Source organism: Pholcus phalangioides, unplaced genomic scaffold (genome assembly GCF_987345545.1).
Source record: "Pholcus phalangioides strain wild (caught in Gottingen) unplaced genomic scaffold, Ppha-v1.0 ptg000015l_1, whole genome shotgun sequence".
Classification (NCBI taxonomy): Eukaryota; Metazoa; Arthropoda; class Arachnida; order Araneae; family Pholcidae; genus Pholcus; species Pholcus phalangioides.
The window spans coordinates 22,252-41,448 of record NW_028301608.1 but is presented as its reverse complement, the minus strand read 5'-3'; the positions used below and the strand labels follow the sequence as shown (position 1 = coordinate 41,448).

Genomic DNA, 19,197 nt, shown 5'->3' with positions numbered 1-19,197 from the left:
TATGTTCTATATATATATATTTGTGTTCGCGCGCTTTAATAACAAAATCGCGTTGATTATTTATGTTATGTATTTATATGTTATCCATGATAACACGTATCATATATTTATATGCGAGTTCGGCACCTTCTCACAAACATTTCTTGGCTCTGAAAAGAGCCTTTTTTTTTTTTTCCTTCAAGCCTTGGGCTTACTCCCTCATTTTTTTGCTTTCTTTGCCGTCGTCTTTTTCGGAGTGGACTTTGCTTTTTTCGGCTTCGCCGCTTTCGGTTTCGATGGCTTGGCTGCTTTTTTCGGAGACTTGGTCTTCGGAGCAGATTTCTTGACCGTCGATTTCTTTGCGGGGGCTGCTTTCTTTTTCTCGGACTTCTGCTTGGGCTTTGCGGTCTTCTTGGGGGATTTGGGTTTTTTCGAAGCGCCTTCCTTCTTGGGTTTCTTCACCTGTTTGGCAGCGGCAGAGGGTTCCTTGCTCTTCTGCCCGGATGCGCTCAATTTGAAAGATCCGGTGGCACCCTTGCCCTTGGTCTGAACCAGGGCTCCGCTGACTACGGCGCTCTTCAGGTACTTCTTGATGAAGGGTGAAAGCTTGTCCACGTCCACCTTGTACTGGGCACCGATGTGCTTCTTGATGGCCTGGAGTGAAGATCCGCCCCGTTCTTTAAGACTGGTGATGGCACTGTTCACCATTTCCGATACTTTCGGATGAGAGGGAGCAGCTTTCGGTTTCTTGCTGCCAGCTTTCGCCCCCTTTTTCTTCGGGGTCGAGGCGGCTGGCGCGGCAGATTGAGCTGGTTGTGCACCTTCGGACATGTTCGCTTGCACTCACGTAACGAAATGATCAGTAATTTCTCGTTTTTTTGCAGTAGATTCCCTTTGCGCTTCGTTTCAGCCAATCGCGTTTCTCGTTTTCGAAATCGACCAATCGCGTCGTAATCGGCCGTTACACTTTGAATTTGGCGCTTTTGTCTTGTCGAAAAAATTGAGCATTTATCGTCTTGCTCTCAACGCGTTCAGACGTTTCTTTCATCGATACGCAGACATGGCTAGGACCAAGCAGACTGCCCGGAAGAGTACCGGAGGCAAGGCCCCCAGGAAACAGCTCGCGACCAAGGCTGCTCGTAAGAGTGCCCCGGCGACGGGGGGAGTGAAGAAGCCCCATCGTTACAGGCCCGGTACCGTGGCCCTCAGAGAGATCCGTCGTTACCAGAAGTCGACGGAATTGCTCATTAGGAAATTGCCCTTCCAGCGCCTCGTCCGTGAGATCGCCCAGGACTTCAAGACCGATTTGCGCTTCCAGAGCTCTGCTGTCATGGCTTTGCAGGAGGCCAGCGAGGCCTATCTCGTCGGTCTGTTCGAAGATACCAACTTGTGCGCTATCCACGCCAAGAGAGTTACCATCATGCCCAAAGACATTCAGCTTGCACGTAGGATCCGGGGTGAACGAGCTTAAGTCGTGAAGGAGGAGTAGGAAAAAAAAAACGGCCCTTCTAAGGGCCAACACATGCAAAGAGGTGCGCCTTTTCACTCGCATTGCCACACACGAGTTGAAATTGTTTTTTTTTTTTATTAATACGTATACTGTATTACATATACAACTTTACATGCAATTTTAAATATTTTTCTGACGAATTCGATTGATTAGAAAAGAAAGTTACGACAAGCCGCGTATGTTTTTTTTTTTTTTTGTTTTTGTTTTGCGCGCAGCACAGAGAGAAATGTGACGCTGTATTTTATTACTATTGTATGTCACCCAACCCAGACTTTTGGACTCGAATAGAGTTGCTTTGTTTACTTTTATGGGGGGGGTCACTTTTATGGTCTGGGCGTGGCTATCCCCGGCGGACAATGCGATTGTGTTTCGGAACCCGTCTCTATTTTTCCGGGGGAAATTGAGGCGACTGTGTTGCTATTATTATTAAACAATGCGATTTAGCGTGACCTCTTTGCGTGATTTATTGGCCCTGATAAGGGCCTTTTTTTTTTTTTTTTTTCCTTTCTCCTTCGCTTGACTTAAGCTTTCTTTTCGGTTTTCTTGGGCAAGAGAACTGCCTGGATGTTGGGCAGCACTCCTCCCTGAGCTATTGTCACTCCGGACAAGAGCTTGTTCAACTCTTCGTCGTTCCTGATCGCCAGCTGCAGATGTCTGGGAATGATCCTGGTTTTCTTGTTGTCTCGCGCTGCATTTCCTGCCAATTCGAGAACTTCGGCAGCCAGGTATTCCAGGACGGCGGCCAGGTATACCGGAGCTCCGGCACCTACCCTCTCGGCGTAGTTGCCTTTTCGAAGGAGACGGTGGATACGGCCGACGGGAAATTGTAGACCGGCACGGCTAGACCTGGTCTTGCTCTTCCCCTTTACTTTTCCTCCTTTTCCACGTCCAGACATGTTTAATTTTTCCTTAAAAAATTTTTTACGAATACGAATACGAATGGGGATTTTTGGCAGTACCTGTCATGGATGACACTAGCTGCCCTCATGTCAGCCCACGGGGGGCTGTTGCGAAGAGTAAGGCAAGAGAGCAGATGTCTGTATTTTTGTGCTGTGTATGTATGTTTATCGAAAAAATTTCTTAGAAGTCCTGGCATCATGGGCCTAGCCTTATTTAAACATGTCTGGACGAGCATTTTTAGTCATTTTAGTAGAAGAAGTTCGGAATTTTCCTTAAAACCGGCGCCGCCAATATCAGCCTGAGAGCTCTGCCTTCCTTGTTTTCCTTTCAGCCAATAGTGCCCCTTTTTGGCGTTTTCGCGATCCGCGTTCGTCGTAGTTGTAGACGAGACACGCCTTCGTAGTTTTGAACCGAATAATAATCGATAAAACTAAAAGATTGCGCTGACTATATGATTCTGATTCGCATTTCCTTCTCCCCGTATTAACGGGACATTAACGGTTTCTCTTCTCTTTCTCACACACCCCCCCCCCCCATATATTTCTTCGTGTTTAAATGAAACTTATTTCTTTTTTCGTTTGTTATTAGAGGTGGTGTTTGTTTGTTTAGAACTACTGCATGTATGGCATGTCTCTTTCGTCATTGAAGTTAAATGATTACTAACGTCCCGTATACGGGACGGAAAATTTTGCTAATTTTCAAGGAAATAAATTATTTTATTCATATTTAGGTTCGATACTTATTTTTACTGAATGGGCTGAACTTTCAAGAAAAAACGAGTTGAAAGGCAGCACAAAGCACAGATATTCTAATATGATGCGGATGTATTATAACGTCCCGTATACGGGACTACGCGGAAAATTTTGCTAATTTTCAAGGAAATAAATTATTTTATTCATATTTAGGTTCGGTACTTACTTTTACTGAATGGGCTGAACTTTCAAGAAAAAACGAGTTGAAAGGCAGCACAAAGCACAGATATTCTAATATGATGCGGATGTATTATAACGTCCCGTATACGGGACTACGCGGAAAATTTTGCTAATTTTCAAGGAAATAAATTATTTTATTCATATTTAGGTTCGGTACTTACTTTTACTGAATGGGCTGAACTTTCAAGAAAAGAAGAAAAAAAAAAAAAAACGAGTTGAAAGGCAGCACAAAGCACAGATATTCTAATATGATGCGGGTATGTGCAAAGGGCTGAAAGGGAATGAACTTGTCGAAACAAAGTGAACGCATGGGAAATACTAAAGTAATGTTTATATGCACAAAATGAATGTGAAACGTTAGGCTAAACGAAGAAAACGCTAAAATGAAGTAAATAAACTTGTCGAAACAAAGTGAACGCATGGGAAATACTAAAGTAATGTATAAATTATGTTATGTTATGTGCACAAAATCAATGTGAATATAATACATGGGGGGCTAAAATGAAATCGAACAAAGTGGACACATGCGAAATACTAAAAATATTGTTTATATTCACAAAAGAAGTATGAAATCATAAATGAATATTTAATTGTTTACTAACGTAGATGAATTTAGGAAATTATAATTTCACTATATTTTTGTGTGAAAGAAAAAAAAGAAGTTGGATTTCTCGTTTCTTTGCATCGCAGACTTTCAGTAGCTAACTAGGAATGATGTATGTCGTGTCTAGTGGCGTAATGGTTAAGACGACGGACACGAATCCTGAGCCTAGTGTTTACGAGAGTCATGGGTTCGAATCTGCATTCGGTTATGATAATGAAATAAATTGTATGTAATATACATATTGTATGTAAAATACATAAATGTAATGTACATATTGTATGTAAAATAAATAAATCGTGTTAATTGTAACAGATGACTGTGGCCTAATGGATAAGACAATGGACTCGAGAGAATATATTCGGAGGCAGATAATGATATTTTATATATTGTTGCGCCGAGCGTATCACGTGGTATATCTATTGTGTGGTAGAAAGTATTGTTGCGAAGCTATACCTTACCTGGGGAACCCCTCGCGGGGGCGCCGCGGGCGAAAAAAAAAGGGGGTTTTATTTGAATTTTCATTCAGATTCCACACGAGCATGGGTTCGAATCCCACCCAAGACAGTTTCTTCTTTTTTTTTTTCTGCCATCACATTCAATTTCTCTTTCGCAGAAATTTCATTGATATATGTTTGAATAGCGTTCTTATTGATGTGGTTTTTTTTTTTTAGGGATAAATTCAAAAGGATTCTTGGTTTCTTCTTCATCATCAAAGGTAAGCACTCTTAACATTACACCTTATTATATTGTTATATTAAATTACCGTTATGTTAGGCAACACGTCTGTTTCTGACACGTTTGCGACGAGGTTGGAACCTTCTTACTCGATTTATTGGCCCTCAAAAGGGCCTTTTTTTTTTTTTTTCCACCCCGAACGAAAAGACGTTACTTTGAACTGGTGTATTTGGTGACAGCTTTCGTTCCTTCAGACACTGCGTGCTTGGCGAGTTCTCCGGGGAGTAACAGCCGCACTGCAGTTTGGATTTCTCGACTGGTGATGGTGCTTCTCTTGTTGTAGTGGGCCAGTCGTGATGATTCCGCTGCAATTCTTTCAAAGATGTCATTTACGAAGGAGTTCATAATTGACATAGCCTTGCTAGATATCCCGGTGTCTGGGTGGACCTAGACCAGACCAGACCAGACTCAAAATTTTACGGTGGGGACTGGCCCTTAAATTGGGCCATTAGCCATCTTAAAGGCTGGGGCCCCTTGGGGACCCCCGGTGAAGGGACAGACAAGCGAGTAATGTATGTGTCGTATGTGAAAGTGAGTGTGAGTGAGGGGAAAATTTGGCGAAAGGCTCTTTTTTTTTTTTTTTTTTTCTAAAGTTCTCTTATAATTAATTTATAAGAGTGGTCATTGGTCGGTGGCGAAATAAAACATTTTCGTAAATTTTCTTATTTATGCGACTGTACAATGCGACAGGTAAAATGGCGGCACAACCTCACGTGTTAGTAGTTAAAAGTGAAGTGAGAAAGATAGCGAAAAGAAGCTGTGAAGAAGATCATCTTCGTGATGGAGCATAATGCGATTGGTTGAACCCAGGCAGCGCTGGGATTGGTCGATGGTGAAGAGGAAAGTGAGGGAGAGAAGAGAGAGGGAAAATATGTTAGTAGCTGTTAGGGGAGGGGGGAGAGAGGTGGCAGAGGAAAGGGTGCAGGAGGAAGAACACAAGAAAGGTTAAGAAATCAAAAAACAATGCAAGTGGCCCGAGTTGGGCGTCTCTCTCAAGCAAGGGTGTTGTGTGCAAGAGGCCATGGTATTTCGATTATTTCGATTATGAGAAGATCGATGAGGAGATGGAGTGATCGATGGGACGAGAAGTTGCAGAAAAATGATGCTGCCATCTATTGGCAGGAAAAGTACTTATAGATTTTCCCAGTTTAGGTCATTGATCTGGAGCGCCCGGCGGTACCTCCAGGTCTCAGCCGGGTCGTAGTTGACGATTTCTCGGATGTGTGGGTGGGAGGATGCGGCCATCCGTTCGAATTGCGAATTGTTGAGTTGCTTGATATATGTGAAGAGGTGTGGAATCTCGAGGTCCGCCCGTATATTAATGTTGCGCACGAACCAAGGGGCCCTTACAAGTCTCCGGAGAATTTTGTTTTGCTGTTTTTGTAGGATGGCGATATTTCCTTTTCGTAATGGGGTCCAGACTGGGGATGCATATATCATTGTGGGTCGAAGAATCGACTTGTAAAGGATGGCCTTATTATTGATTGTGAGCTTTGCGCTTGGAAAAGTGATTTTGTTTAGCATTCCCATTATGCCGTTGACTTTGTTTCTGATGTTGGCTGTGTGTTCGCGTAGAAGAAGTTTTTTGTCGAGGGTACAGCCTAAATATTTCACGGTGTTAGACGGTTCAAGGTTTTGGTTCCCAAAGCGAAGGGTATGATGAGGCAATTTTTTTCTGTGTGAGAACCACATGAATTTACACTTGGTAAAGTTCATTACCACGTCGGATTCTCTACACCATTCTTCGATGTTAGCTGCGGTGTCCTGAAGGTTCCAGAGGGCATATAGTGGGTTTCTTGCTCCACAGAGGGCGACAGCGTCGTCGGCAAACAACGCAAGTTTTCCGTTTCTCGGGGATGGGAAATCGTTTATATAGAACAGGAAAAGCTGTGGGCCGAGGACGCTGCCCTGGGGGACCGATGCCCGAATGGGACGAATGGAGGAGAGTGTGGTATTTTGCTTCACCTGGAAAGTTCGTTTAGTCAGGTACCAGAAGAAGAAGACGATGAAGTGGGGGGGGAAGCGGAGGTCAATCATCTTAGAAAGAAGAGTGGGGAAGCTGCACTTGTCGAACGCCTTCGAGATATCGCAGAAGAGGGCTGCGACCGAGTCCTCGTAGTTGAAGGCGTTCGTGATGTAGTCGGAGACCCGGAGCAGTTGCGTAACGCAAGAGTGTTCCGGGCGGAAGCCATGTTGTTCAGAACGTATAATATTATGATCGCTTGTAAATTTGAGTAGGCGGGTGGCAACGATTTTTTCAAATAATTTGCTGATTCCAGAAAGAAGGCTGATTGGGCGAAAAGATTGGGGGAGGAGCGGGTCGGTGCCCCCTTTGGGTATGGCTTTAATCAGTGCATGCTTCCATGGCGTGGGGAAGTAACTGGTGAGAAGACAGCTGTTGAAAATATTTGTTAGGGAGTGAAGAATGGGGGGGGGGAGGAGCTTAAGTGCCCTATTGGGGATGCCGTCTATTCCGGGGGCCTTTTTTAGTTCTAGCTTCTTGATGAGGGTAGAAATTTCAAATGTGGAAGTGGGGGACATATGGTCATCCCTGTTCTGAAGGTGGTGATGTATGAAAGAGGCGCATCTTCGCCGATTGTTCCTCGCCGTGGTAAGGGGCTGTACTCGATTCGGTGAAAATTGTTGCTGGAAGGCATCGGCGAATGTCTCGGCAATGACGTCATCGTCGAAAATTAGGGTGTCGTCTTTTTTTAACTTTGACACCCGGGGGGCCCTGGGTTGACAGACACGCCATGCCTTCCAGAGGTTGCCGTTTTCAGCAGTGGCGTTACTGACGAAGTCAGTGAAACGGGAGTTTACGAAGTCGTCAACGTCCTTTTTAATTTGCTTTTGAAGCCGGTTAAGGAGAATTTTGTCTGATCGACGGCGGCGTACCTGCCAACTTTTTCTAATGCGGTTTTTGAATTTAATTTTTTCAAGGATGTCCCTTGGGAGGCCAAAACGATAGTCGTTACTAGGGATTTCGGTGGTAGACTGGGCGAGGGCGTGTTGTATACGTGCTGTGATCGCTGAGACAGCGGCGTCAATGACGGCGGGGGTGGGGGGGGAGGGCTCAATAATATCGGCTGTTTGCAGGATTTCCTGAAAATTTTCCCAACTTGTTTGTTTAACAATTCTACGGGCTCTGGGTATACTAAGTTCGATTTCAAAGAAAACCGGGTTATGGGGCGACGTGAGCAAGGGCTTCGTGTAAGTGGAAAGTCTGGGTGGACCTGCTTCAGAACCTTGTAGATGTAGATTGCGAAGCTCTCCTTCCTTCGCTTCTTCCTTTTTTTCTTGTCTCCGGCACGGACAGCCTTCTGGGCCTTTCCGGCCTTCTTCACAGCTTTTCCTGAAGGTTGTGGCGGCATTTTAACTCCAAAAAAAATTTATGAAATTTAAATTTCGACTTTTAATGTCGTTTGTACTGAAAGGACTACAAGTTTACTCCACAAGTGAAGTTTCTCATTTGTGATTTTCCGCAACCCAATCTCAAATATAAACAATGGGGGAAGAGAATTCGTATTTATCACCAGTAGATGGCGGCACTGAGCAGAACCATGTATCAACTGCGCCTTCTGGAACTGAATTACCTTAGAAATTGAATGAATTTAATCTCTTTCTCCCCCCCCCCCCCCCCCCCCCCCTGATTCAAAAATTCAATCGCTTGTAGAAAATGTTATTGATGGATTATCCAATTAAACATAATTATCAAATGAATAAAAAAAAAAAAGATTAATGAATGTGATGATGATGCCAACAGTATCTCGCAGTGCTAAGTAGAATCATATATGAATCACTGATTTATTTGAAATAAATTTAATTTTTCTTTTATTTGAATATTTTTAAATTAAATCTTATTAAAAAAAAAATTTGCCATGGATTGTGGGATTAGAAGAAATTACTGAAAGGAAAAAAAATGCCAACAGTAGATGGCAGCACTAAGCAGAGCCATATAGGCCCATATCACTGGCCATATAGTATATTAATTTATGTTTAATTTTCTTTTATTCTCTCTTTCCCCACACACACACACATATTTTTAAATTAAATTATTGGAAAATTATGTTACTTACCGATTTAAAAAAAGAAAGAAAAGTGATGCCAACAGCACGCGGTGTTCCCAGGTGGTCACCCTCCCAAGTACTAACCGCGCCCGATGCTGCTTAACTTCGGTGATCGGACGAGAACCGGTGTTTTCAGCATGGTATGGCCGTTGGCGATACATAATGCTCTTTTCACACTTCTTAAGTGGTCATAAAATCTATTCAAAGGAGCCCGTCCATTTCCGCTGCTTTGTTCCTTTCTTCCCGTGGGAGTTGGGGCACAGATGGTGTCACATCACACTGGTACTCTAATTGATGACATCACAAAGGAGGCTCTTTCATCTGCCGAAAGCGCAGACGGACAAGCTGGTTGACGGACATGTGAAGAATATCGCCTAAGGGCCCTTCTATATATATATATATATTTTTTTTTTTGCGCAAAATTTTTAAGCCATTCTCGTTTCCGCCGAAAATGTTTTCTTTTTCCAGTTCAATCTCTTACAGTAGGCATCGATTCCGCCAACTTTCAGTGCTGCTGCGTTAATTTTCTCCGTGAGGGGGGGGGGGGATAACGGTTCTCTCTCCCCCCCCCCCTCCTCCTGTTAAAGGGGGGGGGAAATAAATCAAGTCTTTTATCGACCAATCGAATAACGCTTCGTCGGCGGACCAATGCCCGTTAGACAGCAGTGACGTCAGCTCCGCGTTTTCGAGACAGAGATCGTGGTTATTGTCGATTTCCTTTCATTTCTGCTTGAGATTTCGCAAATTCAACATGTCTGGTCGAGGCAAGGGAGGAAAAGGTTTGGGCAAAGGAGGAGCGAAGAGACATCGTAAAGTTCTTCGCGATAACATCCAGGGCATCACAAAACCCGCCATCCGTCGTTTGGCTCGTCGTGGTGGTGTGAAACGTATATCCGGTCTCATTTACGAAGAGACCCGTGGAGTTCTCAAAGTTTTCCTCGAGAACGTTATCAGGGATGCTGTCACTTACACCGAGCACGCCAAGAGGAAAACCGTCACCGCCATGGACGTGGTCTATGCGCTGAAGAGACAAGGCAGAACCCTGTACGGTTTCGGCGGTTAAAAACAGCATATGCGGTTTCCATAGAAGACGCGGAGGAGAAAAAAAAAAAAAGGCCCTTCTCAGGGCCAAAAAATATATGATAGGTTGAAACTGAGTCGCATAACTTTGTTAAATATGTTTAAAAAAATAAACTTAAAGGGTTGGTACTAAATATTTGTTACAAAAAAAATATTGCTGTAATGTAATCGTACTTTCTTCAAAGGTCAAGTACTATACGCCCCCCAGAGCTGCGAGGTCTCGTCAGACCTCGTAAGGGGCTTTATTTATGTTCTATATATATATATTTGTGTTCGCGCGCTTTAATAACAAAATCGCGTTGATTATTTATGTTATGTATTTATATGTTATCCATGATAACACGTATCATATATTTATATGCGAGTTCGGCACCTTCTCACAAACATTTCTTGGCTCTGAAAAGAGCCTTTTTTTTTTTTTCCTTCAAGCCTTGGGCTTACTCCCTCATTTTTTTGCTTTCTTTGCCGTCGTCTTTTTCGGAGTGGACTTTGCTTTTTTCGGCTTCGCCGCTTTCGGTTTCGATGGCTTGGCTGCTTTTTTCGGAGACTTGGTCTTCGGAGCAGATTTCTTGACCGTCGATTTCTTTGCGGGGGCTGCTTTCTTTTTCTCGGACTTCTGCTTGGGCTTTGCGGTCTTCTTGGGGGATTTGGGTTTTTTCGAAGCGCCTTCCTTCTTGGGTTTCTTCACCTGTTTGGCAGCGGCAGAGGGTTCCTTGCTCTTCTGCCCGGATGCGCTCAATTTGAAAGATCCGGTGGCACCCTTGCCCTTGGTCTGAACCAGGGCTCCGCTGACTACGGCGCTCTTCAGGTACTTCTTGATGAAGGGTGAAAGCTTGTCCACGTCCACCTTGTACTGGGCACCGATGTGCTTCTTGATGGCCTGGAGTGAAGATCCGCCCCGTTCTTTAAGACTGGTGATGGCACTGTTCACCATTTCCGATACTTTCGGATGAGAGGGAGCAGCTTTCGGTTTCTTGCTGCCAGCTTTCGCCCCCTTTTTCTTCGGGGTCGAGGCGGCTGGCGCGGCAGATTGAGCTGGTTGTGCACCTTCGGACATGTTCGCTTGCACTCACGTAACGAAATGATCAGTAATTTCTCGTTTTTTTGCAGTAGATTCCCTTTGCGCTTCGTTTCAGCCAATCGCGTTTCTCGTTTTCGAAATCGACCAATCGCGTCGTAATCGGCCGTTACACTTTGAATTTGGCGCTTTTGTCTTGTCGAAAAAATTGAGCATTTATCGTCTTGCTCTCAACGCGTTCAGACGTTTCTTTCATCGATACGCAGACATGGCTAGGACCAAGCAGACTGCCCGGAAGAGTACCGGAGGCAAGGCCCCCAGGAAACAGCTCGCGACCAAGGCTGCTCGTAAGAGTGCCCCGGCGACGGGGGGAGTGAAGAAGCCCCATCGTTACAGGCCCGGTACCGTGGCCCTCAGAGAGATCCGTCGTTACCAGAAGTCGACGGAATTGCTCATTAGGAAATTGCCCTTCCAGCGCCTCGTCCGTGAGATCGCCCAGGACTTCAAGACCGATTTGCGCTTCCAGAGCTCTGCTGTCATGGCTTTGCAGGAGGCCAGCGAGGCCTATCTCGTCGGTCTGTTCGAAGATACCAACTTGTGCGCTATCCACGCCAAGAGAGTTACCATCATGCCCAAAGACATTCAGCTTGCACGTAGGATCCGGGGTGAACGAGCTTAAGTCGTGAAGGAGGAGTAGGAAAAAAAAAACGGCCCTTCTAAGGGCCAACACATGCAAAGAGGTGCGCCTTTTCACTCGCATTGCCACACACGAGTTGAAATTGTTTTTTTTTTTTATTAATACGTATACTGTATTACATATACAACTTTACATGCAATTTTAAATATTTTTCTGACGAATTCGATTGATTAGAAAAGAAAGTTACGACAAGCCGCGTATGTTTTTTTTTTTTTTTGTTTTTGTTTTGCGCGCAGCACAGAGAGAAATGTGACGCTGTATTTTATTACTATTGTATGTCACCCAACCCAGACTTTTGGACTCGAATAGAGTTGCTTTGTTTACTTTTATGGGGGGGGTCACTTTTATGGTCTGGGCGTGGCTATCCCCGGCGGACAATGCGATTGTGTTTCGGAACCCGTCTCTATTTTTCCGGGGGAAATTGAGGCGACTGTGTTGCTATTATTATTAAACAATGCGATTTAGCGTGACCTCTTTGCGTGATTTATTGGCCCTGATAAGGGCCTTTTTTTTTTTTTTTTTTCCTTTCTCCTTCGCTTGACTTAAGCTTTCTTTTCGGTTTTCTTGGGCAAGAGAACTGCCTGGATGTTGGGCAGCACTCCTCCCTGAGCTATTGTCACTCCGGACAAGAGCTTGTTCAACTCTTCGTCGTTCCTGATCGCCAGCTGCAGATGTCTGGGAATGATCCTGGTTTTCTTGTTGTCTCGCGCTGCATTTCCTGCCAATTCGAGAACTTCGGCAGCCAGGTATTCCAGGACGGCGGCCAGGTATACCGGAGCTCCGGCACCTACCCTCTCGGCGTAGTTGCCTTTTCGAAGGAGACGGTGGATACGGCCGACGGGAAATTGTAGACCGGCACGGCTAGACCTGGTCTTGCTCTTCCCCTTTACTTTTCCTCCTTTTCCACGTCCAGACATGTTTAATTTTTCCTTAAAAAATTTTTTCCTTAAAACCGGCGCCGCCAATATCAGCCTGAGAGCTCTGCCTTCCTTGTTTTCCTTTCAGCCAATAGTGCCCCTTTTTGGCGTTTTCGCGATCCGCGTTCGTCGTAGTTGTAGACGAGACACGCCTTCGTAGTTTTGAACCGAATAATAATCGATAAAACTAAAAGATTGCGCTGACTATATGATTCTGATTCGCATTTCCTTCTCCCCGTATTAACGGGACATTAACGGTTTCTCTTCTCTTTCTCACACACCCCCCCCCCCCCATATATTTCTTCGTGTTTAAATGAAACTTATTTCTTTTTTCGTTTGTTATTAGAGGTGGTGTTTGTTTGTTTAGAACTACTGCATGTATGGCATGTCTCTTTCGTCATTGAAGTTAAATGATTACTAACGTCCCGTATACGGGACGGAAAATTTTGCTAATTTTCAAGGAAATAAATTATTTTATTCATATTTAGGTTCGATACTTATTTTTACTGAATGGGCTGAACTTTCAAGAAAAAACGAGTTGAAAGGCAGCACAAAGCACAGATATTCTAATATGATGCGGATGTATTATAACGTCCCGTATACGGGACTACGCGGAAAATTTTGCTAATTTTCAAGGAAATAAATTATTTTATTCATATTTAGGTTCGGTACTTACTTTTACTGAATGGGCTGAACTTTCAAGAAAAAACGAGTTGAAAGGCAGCACAAAGCACAGATATTCTAATATGATGCGGATGTATTATAACGTCCCGTATACGGGACTACGCGGAAAATTTTGCTAATTTTCAAGGAAATAAATTATTTTATTCATATTTAGGTTCGGTACTTACTTTTACTGAATGGGCTGAACTTTCAAGAAAAGAAGAAAAAAAAAAAAAAACGAGTTGAAAGGCAGCACAAAGCACAGATATTCTAATATGATGCGGGTATGTGCAAAGGGCTGAAAGGGAATGAACTTGTCGAAACAAAGTGAACGCATGGGAAATACTAAAGTAATGTTTATATGCACAAAATGAATGTGAAACGTTAGGCTAAACGAAGAAAACGCTAAAATGAAGTAAATAAACTTGTCGAAACAAAGTGAACGCATGGGAAATACTAAAGTAATGTATAAATTATGTTATGTTATGTGCACAAAATCAATGTGAATATAATACATGGGGGGCTAAAATGAAATCGAACAAAGTGGACACATGCGAAATACTAAAAATATTGTTTATATTCACAAAAGAAGTATGAAATCATAAATGAATATTTAATTGTTTACTAACGTAGATGAATTTAGGAAATTATAATTTCACTATATTTTTGTGTGAAAGAAAAAAAAGAAGTTGGATTTCTCGTTTCTTTGCATCGCAGACTTTCAGTAGCTAACTAGGAATGATGTATGTCGTGTCTAGTGGCGTAATGGTTAAGACGACGGACACGAATCCTGAGCCTAGTGTTTACGAGAGTCATGGGTTCGAATCTGCATTCGGTTATGATAATGAAATAAATTGTATGTAATATACATATTGTATGTAAAATACATAAATGTAATGTACATATTGTATGTAAAATAAATAAATCGTGTTAATTGTAACAGATGACTGTGGCCTAATGGATAAGACAATGGACTCGAGAGAATATATTCGGAGGCAGATAATGATATTTTATATATTGTTGCGCCGAGCGTATCACGTGGTATATCTATTGTGTGGTAGAAAGTATTGTTGCGAAGCTATACCTTACCTGGGGAACCCCTCGCGGGGGCGCCGCGGGCGAAAAAAAAAGGGGGTTTTATTTGAATTTTCATTCAGATTCCACACGAGCATGGGTTCGAATCCCACCCAAGACAGTTTCTTCTTTTTTTTTTTCTGCCATCACATTCAATTTCTCTTTCGCAGAAATTTCATTGATATATGTTTGAATAGCGTTCTTATTGATGTGGTTTTTTTTTTTTAGGGATAAATTCAAAAGGATTCTTGGTTTCTTCTTCATCATCAAAGGTAAGCACTCTTAACATTACACCTTATTATATTGTTATATTAAATTACCGTTATGTTAGGCAACACGTCTGTTTCTGACACGTTTGCGACGAGGTTGGAACCTTCTTACTCGATTTATTGGCCCTCAAAAGGGCCTTTTTTTTTTTTTTTCCACCCCGAACGAAAAGACGTTACTTTGAACTGGTGTATTTGGTGACAGCTTTCGTTCCTTCAGACACTGCGTGCTTGGCGAGTTCTCCGGGGAGTAACAGCCGCACTGCAGTTTGGATTTCTCGACTGGTGATGGTGCTTCTCTTGTTGTAGTGGGCCAGTCGTGATGATTCCGCTGCAATTCTTTCAAAGATGTCATTTACGAAGGAGTTCATAATTGACATAGCCTTGCTAGATATCCCGGTGTCTGGGTGGACCTGCTTCAGAACCTTGTAGATGTAGATTGCGAAGCTCTCCTTCCTTCGCTTCTTCCTTTTTTTCTTGTCTCCGGCACGGACAGCCTTCTGGGCCTTTCCGGCCTTCTTCACAGCTTTTCCTGAAGGTTGTGGCGGCATTTTAACTCCAAAAAAAATTTATGAAATTTAAATTTCGACCAGACCAGACCAGAATAAAATTTTTACCCCCATGCCCAGCTCCATAGGGCTGATTGTGGGGTTACAGACGGGCTCAAGATGAGCCTATGAAGAAGAGAAAAAATATGTCAGTTAGTATGTGTGTGCATGTCAGTGGGAAGAAAAAATTTTGACAAAATCGGGAAAAATGGTCAAAGTTTAGCTTGCAAGGTAAAATGCCACCAATCGCACTGCTTGATATGTGACGTCATGGCAAAGTTAACCTCATTGGTCCAAAACTGCTTACTGATTCCCCATTGGCTGAGGCAAGATTTCGCTTGAGGGCATGATTCAGGCTGAATTTTTTCTCGTTCAGGGCGGAAAAAGGGGAAAAACACCAGCCCTTACGGGCTGTAACGCAAAAACCCCTTGTCTTGATATGATGTTAGTCCTTTACGACGACAGGAACCGATCTTTTGACCATTAAATTTCGACCAGACCAGACCAGAATAGAACTTTTAGCTGATTCCCATCCTATATGGACGACTGTCAGCATACAAATTGGCCAGGAAGGCCTATGAAGAGTGAAAAAATGAAAAAGCTTAAGGGGAGAAGAAGAAAGAGAAAAAGAAAAACATCAGCTGGTCGTCAATGGTCAGACTATACAAATTTAAGCCAGAGTTTTTTTTTTTTTTTTTTTAAGCCACCACAACCAACAGTCCTTATGCAGAAACACCAAGAACAGAAACACCATAGAAAGCTTCTCTCGTAAACGTCCTATCTATACAGGGGGAAAAAAGGGGAAAAAACACTGCATGGGGGACGCAGCGCAAAAACCTCAATATACGTTTTGAAGATGTAATTTTCCATAACAAACCTATTATGTACCTTCCATAACAAACTTATTACTGAACCTTCCAGTTAATGGCAGTCCTAATACATAACTGACTGTAAGTTAGTATTTCGCCAACATCATTCAACTCCATGAGGGTTTACAGTCAAAAAACCAGATGGGTACATTCAAAAAAATGCCACTACTACTCCAATTGTTCAAGATCAAAAGTATACAGTGAGATATATACATACATAAGAGTTCTATTCAGTAAGTGCTCAAAATTTAAGAATTATGTACAAACACAAGTTTCAACTTCTAATGAATACACTATAAAATTTCAACTACCGTTATATATATACATATGGTATCAACATTTTCATATATACAATTATCAGCTATAGATTATTCCAATTTAAATGGAATATCTGCTGAGGTCTCCTATATTTCCCTATGGCTTGTACATCATAGTCCACTATGTCAGCAAGGTGTTGGTACGTAGACTCTCTCATTCTGTCAAACTGATCTTTGTTTAGAGTTTGTATATAGTCAAATATATGTGGAATATTCAAGTCATTTCTAATATTAAAACCTCTGATGAACCATGGGGCATTAGTGAATCTTCTAAGAATTTTATTTTGAACAGTTTGTAAGTTTTTAATATTCATCTTGCAAGCATGGGCCCAAGCAGGGGATGCATAAAGTAGGGTAGGTCTGAGTATTGATTTAAAGAGGATGATTTTGTTATGCAATGTCAGTTTGGCCTGTGGAAACGTGATTTTGTTTAACATGCCCATTACTCCATTAGTCTTATTTTTGATAAATTCAATATGTGAAGAAAATGAAAGATTTTTGTTTAGTGTACATCCCAGATACTTTACCTGATTTACTGGTCTTAAAAACTGGTCACCAATTTGGATAAGTTGTCTGGGAAGTTTACGTCGTCGCGTAAACCACATGAATTTGCACTTGGCAGCATTCAATTTGATAGCAGATTTATCACACCAGTATTCGATGTGATCCAGAGTATCCTGTAAATTTTCCACTGCTTGTGATGCACTTCTGCTGCTGCACAACACCGCACAGTCGTCTGCAAATAACGCAATTGTTCCATTCGGCGGAGCTGGTATATCATTGATATATAAGAGGAACAATTGCGGGCCCAACACACTACCCTGCGGCACAGAGGCTCGGATATTTTTAATATCTGAAAGAGTATCTTGTATCTTAACCTGAAAAGTCCTACCCAAAAGGTAATTATAAAAGAAAATTATAAAATATGGTGGGAAGTCAAGGTGAATTAGCTTGGCAAGTAATGTGACATGGTCGCAACGGTCAAAGGCCTTTGAGATATCTAGGAACGCAGAAGCAACATGGTCAAAATTATTAAATGCATTTGTGATAAATTCAGACACTCTTAACAGCTGAGTAACACATGAATGTTGGGACCTGAACCCATGCTGCTCAGGTCTTATGACGTTGTTTGTGTCAATAAACTGTAATAGCCTGGGTGCCACAATTCTTTCGAATAATTTGCTAAGATTACTAAGAAGACTAATTGGTCTATAATTTACTGCCAGTATAGGATCTGTACTAGGTTTATGTATTGCCCTGATTATTGATTTCTTCCAGGGGGAAGGAAAATAATTGTTCTGTAAGGCAGAATTAAAAATATTCCTAATCGATTCTACAATATTTTCTGGTAAACACTTTAAAGCTTTATTGCTAATTCCATCAATACCAGCTGCTTTTTTAATATCCAGATGTTTGATAATGTCCCTAATTTCATTTGTTGAGGTTAGTTCCATGTGACCTTGTGGGGAATTCGCAGCATTATATAGATAAGAGGCCACCCTGTGTCTCAGTCTTTGGTATGTGTTTAATGGTTGATTGGTATTCCTGGTGAACTGATTTTCATACACTTCTGCAAAGGTGTCAGCTATCTCTTGATCAGTAAAAACCAGATTCCCAGCTGTTGTCTGAATTTTATTAAGTCTTGTGTTTTTGGGTTTACAGATTCTCCAAGCTTTCCAGAGACCTCCGTTTTCTGCTGTTGCATTACCAATGAAATCTGAAAATCTTTCATTGACATGATTTGCGACCTCTTTTTTGATTTCTTTCTGTAATCTGTTTAGTATAATTTTATCCAAATTGCCCCTGTACATTTGCCATTTTTTTCTAACTCTATTTTTGTGTTGGATTTTTTCAAGAATTTCTTTTGGTAATCCAAAATTGTTTTTGGAACTTCGCTTAACTGTTGTTACTTCTTTTATTGTATTATTAATTACCGTAGTAACATGATCAACTGCTTGGTCAATATCCAAAGCACTTGGATCATTAAATTCAATGACCGGTAATTCCTCTAAAATATTAGTGTACTGAGCCCAGTCAATTTGATTCCAGATTAACTTTTTCCTTGGAATCAAGAAATCTATTGTAAGGAAAAGTGGATTATGAGGTGATGAAAGCAATGGTTTGACATGCATATTAATATTGTGTAAAAAGTTCTTAGCAATTCCAAAATCTATAACATCCGGAAACCCAAAATTTTGAGGAGGATGGTGTGTAGGCTCCGGTGAAGATATAACCTCCAAAAAATTATCCAGGCAGAATTTCCTCAATATCCTACCCTGTCTGTTTGTTGTTCTGGAGTGGAAAAGAGAAGATTTACAGTTCCAATCTCCTATTGCTAAGACAGGTAAAGTTGTGTTAAAAATCTCTTTTAAGAGATCCATATCTAAATTGTTATTCGGGGGCTTGTAAATTGCACAGAATCTCATAGCCACTCTGTTTACATATATGGTGGCAGCTACTGCTTCAATATTGTAAGAGTCAGAAAGTGCATAATGCTGAAAAGGGATATTATTCCTAATAAACAAGGCGACTCCTCCCCCCCTATTATGAAGTCTATCCCTTCTTATACATTGATAACCATTAATTTCGTATTTATTGCTAGGCAATAACCATGTTTCATTTATCAATGCTATATCAATTTGATAATCAAAAAGAGTTTGTTTGAAAATTTCTTTTGTACTTCCTCTTAAGCTATTTGCATTCCAGGCCATTAGGGTTAATGGCCTGGGGGGGGCATTAATTAATTGAGCTATTGTTAGGCTGTTCGAGAATTTGAATCAGAGATGCAATAATCAGTTTAGCCTTATTAGAGTCAATTTTAGCTGACTCAAGTATGTTCACAACTTTATCTATGACCATAGTACCTTCGTTACCAGTATTTTGCGTTTTGTCTTCAAATGTCTTAGCACCAAAATTAACATTTTTTTGATTATTTTCATTCTGCACTCTCATGCTTTCCTCAGAGCTGTGCACAATTCCTTCCTCTGTTTCTTCAACACCACTCATGTCAAGTTCCTCAGT

The 19,197-nt window shown here is 41.9% G+C and overlaps 7 protein-coding genes, 1 non-coding gene and 2 pseudogenes across 10 annotated transcripts; 3 read left to right on the top strand and 7 right to left on the bottom strand.

The window, feature by feature from the left end:
* Positions 1 to 180: 180 nt before the first annotated feature.
* Positions 181 to 810, bottom strand: LOC149075168 (histone H1-III pseudogene; annotated as a pseudogene). The gene has a single exon (XR_016193961.1). The product of XR_016193961.1 is annotated as a histone H1-III pseudogene (transcript).
* A 229-nt stretch (positions 811 to 1,039) lies between these two features.
* LOC149075167 (histone H3) lies at positions 1,040 to 1,450 on the top strand. The gene has a single exon (XM_089242438.1). The coding sequence runs from the start codon at positions 1,040 to 1,042 to the stop codon at positions 1,448 to 1,450; it is 411 nt and encodes a 136-aa protein (XP_089098564.1).
* Positions 1,451 to 1,665: 215 nt separating this feature from the next.
* LOC149075166 (histone H2A) lies at positions 1,666 to 2,385 on the bottom strand. The gene has a single exon (XM_089242439.1). It carries the CDS (start codon positions 2,383 to 2,385, stop codon positions 2,011 to 2,013), a length of 375 nt encoding a protein of 124 aa, XP_089098565.1. The 3' UTR covers positions 1,666 to 2,010.
* Positions 2,386 to 4,485: 2,100 nt separating this feature from the next.
* LOC149075165 (histone H2B) lies at positions 4,486 to 8,284 on the bottom strand. Its single transcript, XM_089242457.1, has 2 exons — positions 7,894 to 8,284; positions 4,486 to 5,047 (listed from the first exon to the last, which is right to left on the bottom strand). Exons 1-2 carry the CDS (start codon positions 8,029 to 8,031, stop codon positions 4,811 to 4,813), a joined length of 375 nt encoding a protein of 124 aa, XP_089098583.1. The 5' UTR covers positions 8,032 to 8,284; the 3' UTR covers positions 4,486 to 4,810.
* A 478-nt stretch (positions 8,285 to 8,762) lies between these two features.
* On the bottom strand, positions 8,763 to 8,881 carry LOC149075164 (5S ribosomal RNA). Its single transcript, XR_016194242.1, has one exon. It is a non-coding gene; the product is annotated as a 5S ribosomal RNA (ribosomal RNA).
* A 216-nt stretch (positions 8,882 to 9,097) lies between these two features.
* LOC149075163 (histone H4) lies at positions 9,098 to 9,852 on the top strand. The gene has a single exon (XM_089245368.1). The coding sequence runs from the start codon at positions 9,479 to 9,481 to the stop codon at positions 9,788 to 9,790; it is 312 nt and encodes a 103-aa protein (XP_089101494.1). The 5' UTR covers positions 9,098 to 9,478; the 3' UTR covers positions 9,791 to 9,852.
* Positions 9,853 to 10,234: 382 nt separating this feature from the next.
* On the bottom strand, positions 10,235 to 10,864 carry LOC149075162 (histone H1-III pseudogene; annotated as a pseudogene). Its single transcript, XR_016193963.1, has one exon. The product of XR_016193963.1 is annotated as a histone H1-III pseudogene (transcript).
* A 229-nt stretch (positions 10,865 to 11,093) lies between these two features.
* On the top strand, positions 11,094 to 11,504 carry LOC149075161 (histone H3). The gene has a single exon (XM_089242441.1). The coding sequence runs from the start codon at positions 11,094 to 11,096 to the stop codon at positions 11,502 to 11,504; it is 411 nt and encodes a 136-aa protein (XP_089098567.1).
* A 215-nt stretch (positions 11,505 to 11,719) lies between these two features.
* On the bottom strand, positions 11,720 to 12,700 carry LOC149075160 (histone H2A). The gene has a single exon (XM_089242453.1). The coding sequence runs from the start codon at positions 12,437 to 12,439 to the stop codon at positions 12,065 to 12,067; it is 375 nt and encodes a 124-aa protein (XP_089098579.1). The 5' UTR covers positions 12,440 to 12,700; the 3' UTR covers positions 11,720 to 12,064.
* Positions 12,701 to 14,293: 1,593 nt separating this feature from the next.
* On the bottom strand, positions 14,294 to 15,026 carry LOC149075159 (histone H2B). Its single transcript, XM_089242452.1, has one exon. It carries the CDS (start codon positions 14,991 to 14,993, stop codon positions 14,619 to 14,621), a length of 375 nt encoding a protein of 124 aa, XP_089098578.1. The 5' UTR covers positions 14,994 to 15,026; the 3' UTR covers positions 14,294 to 14,618.
* Positions 15,027 to 19,197: the final 4,171 nt, after the last annotated feature.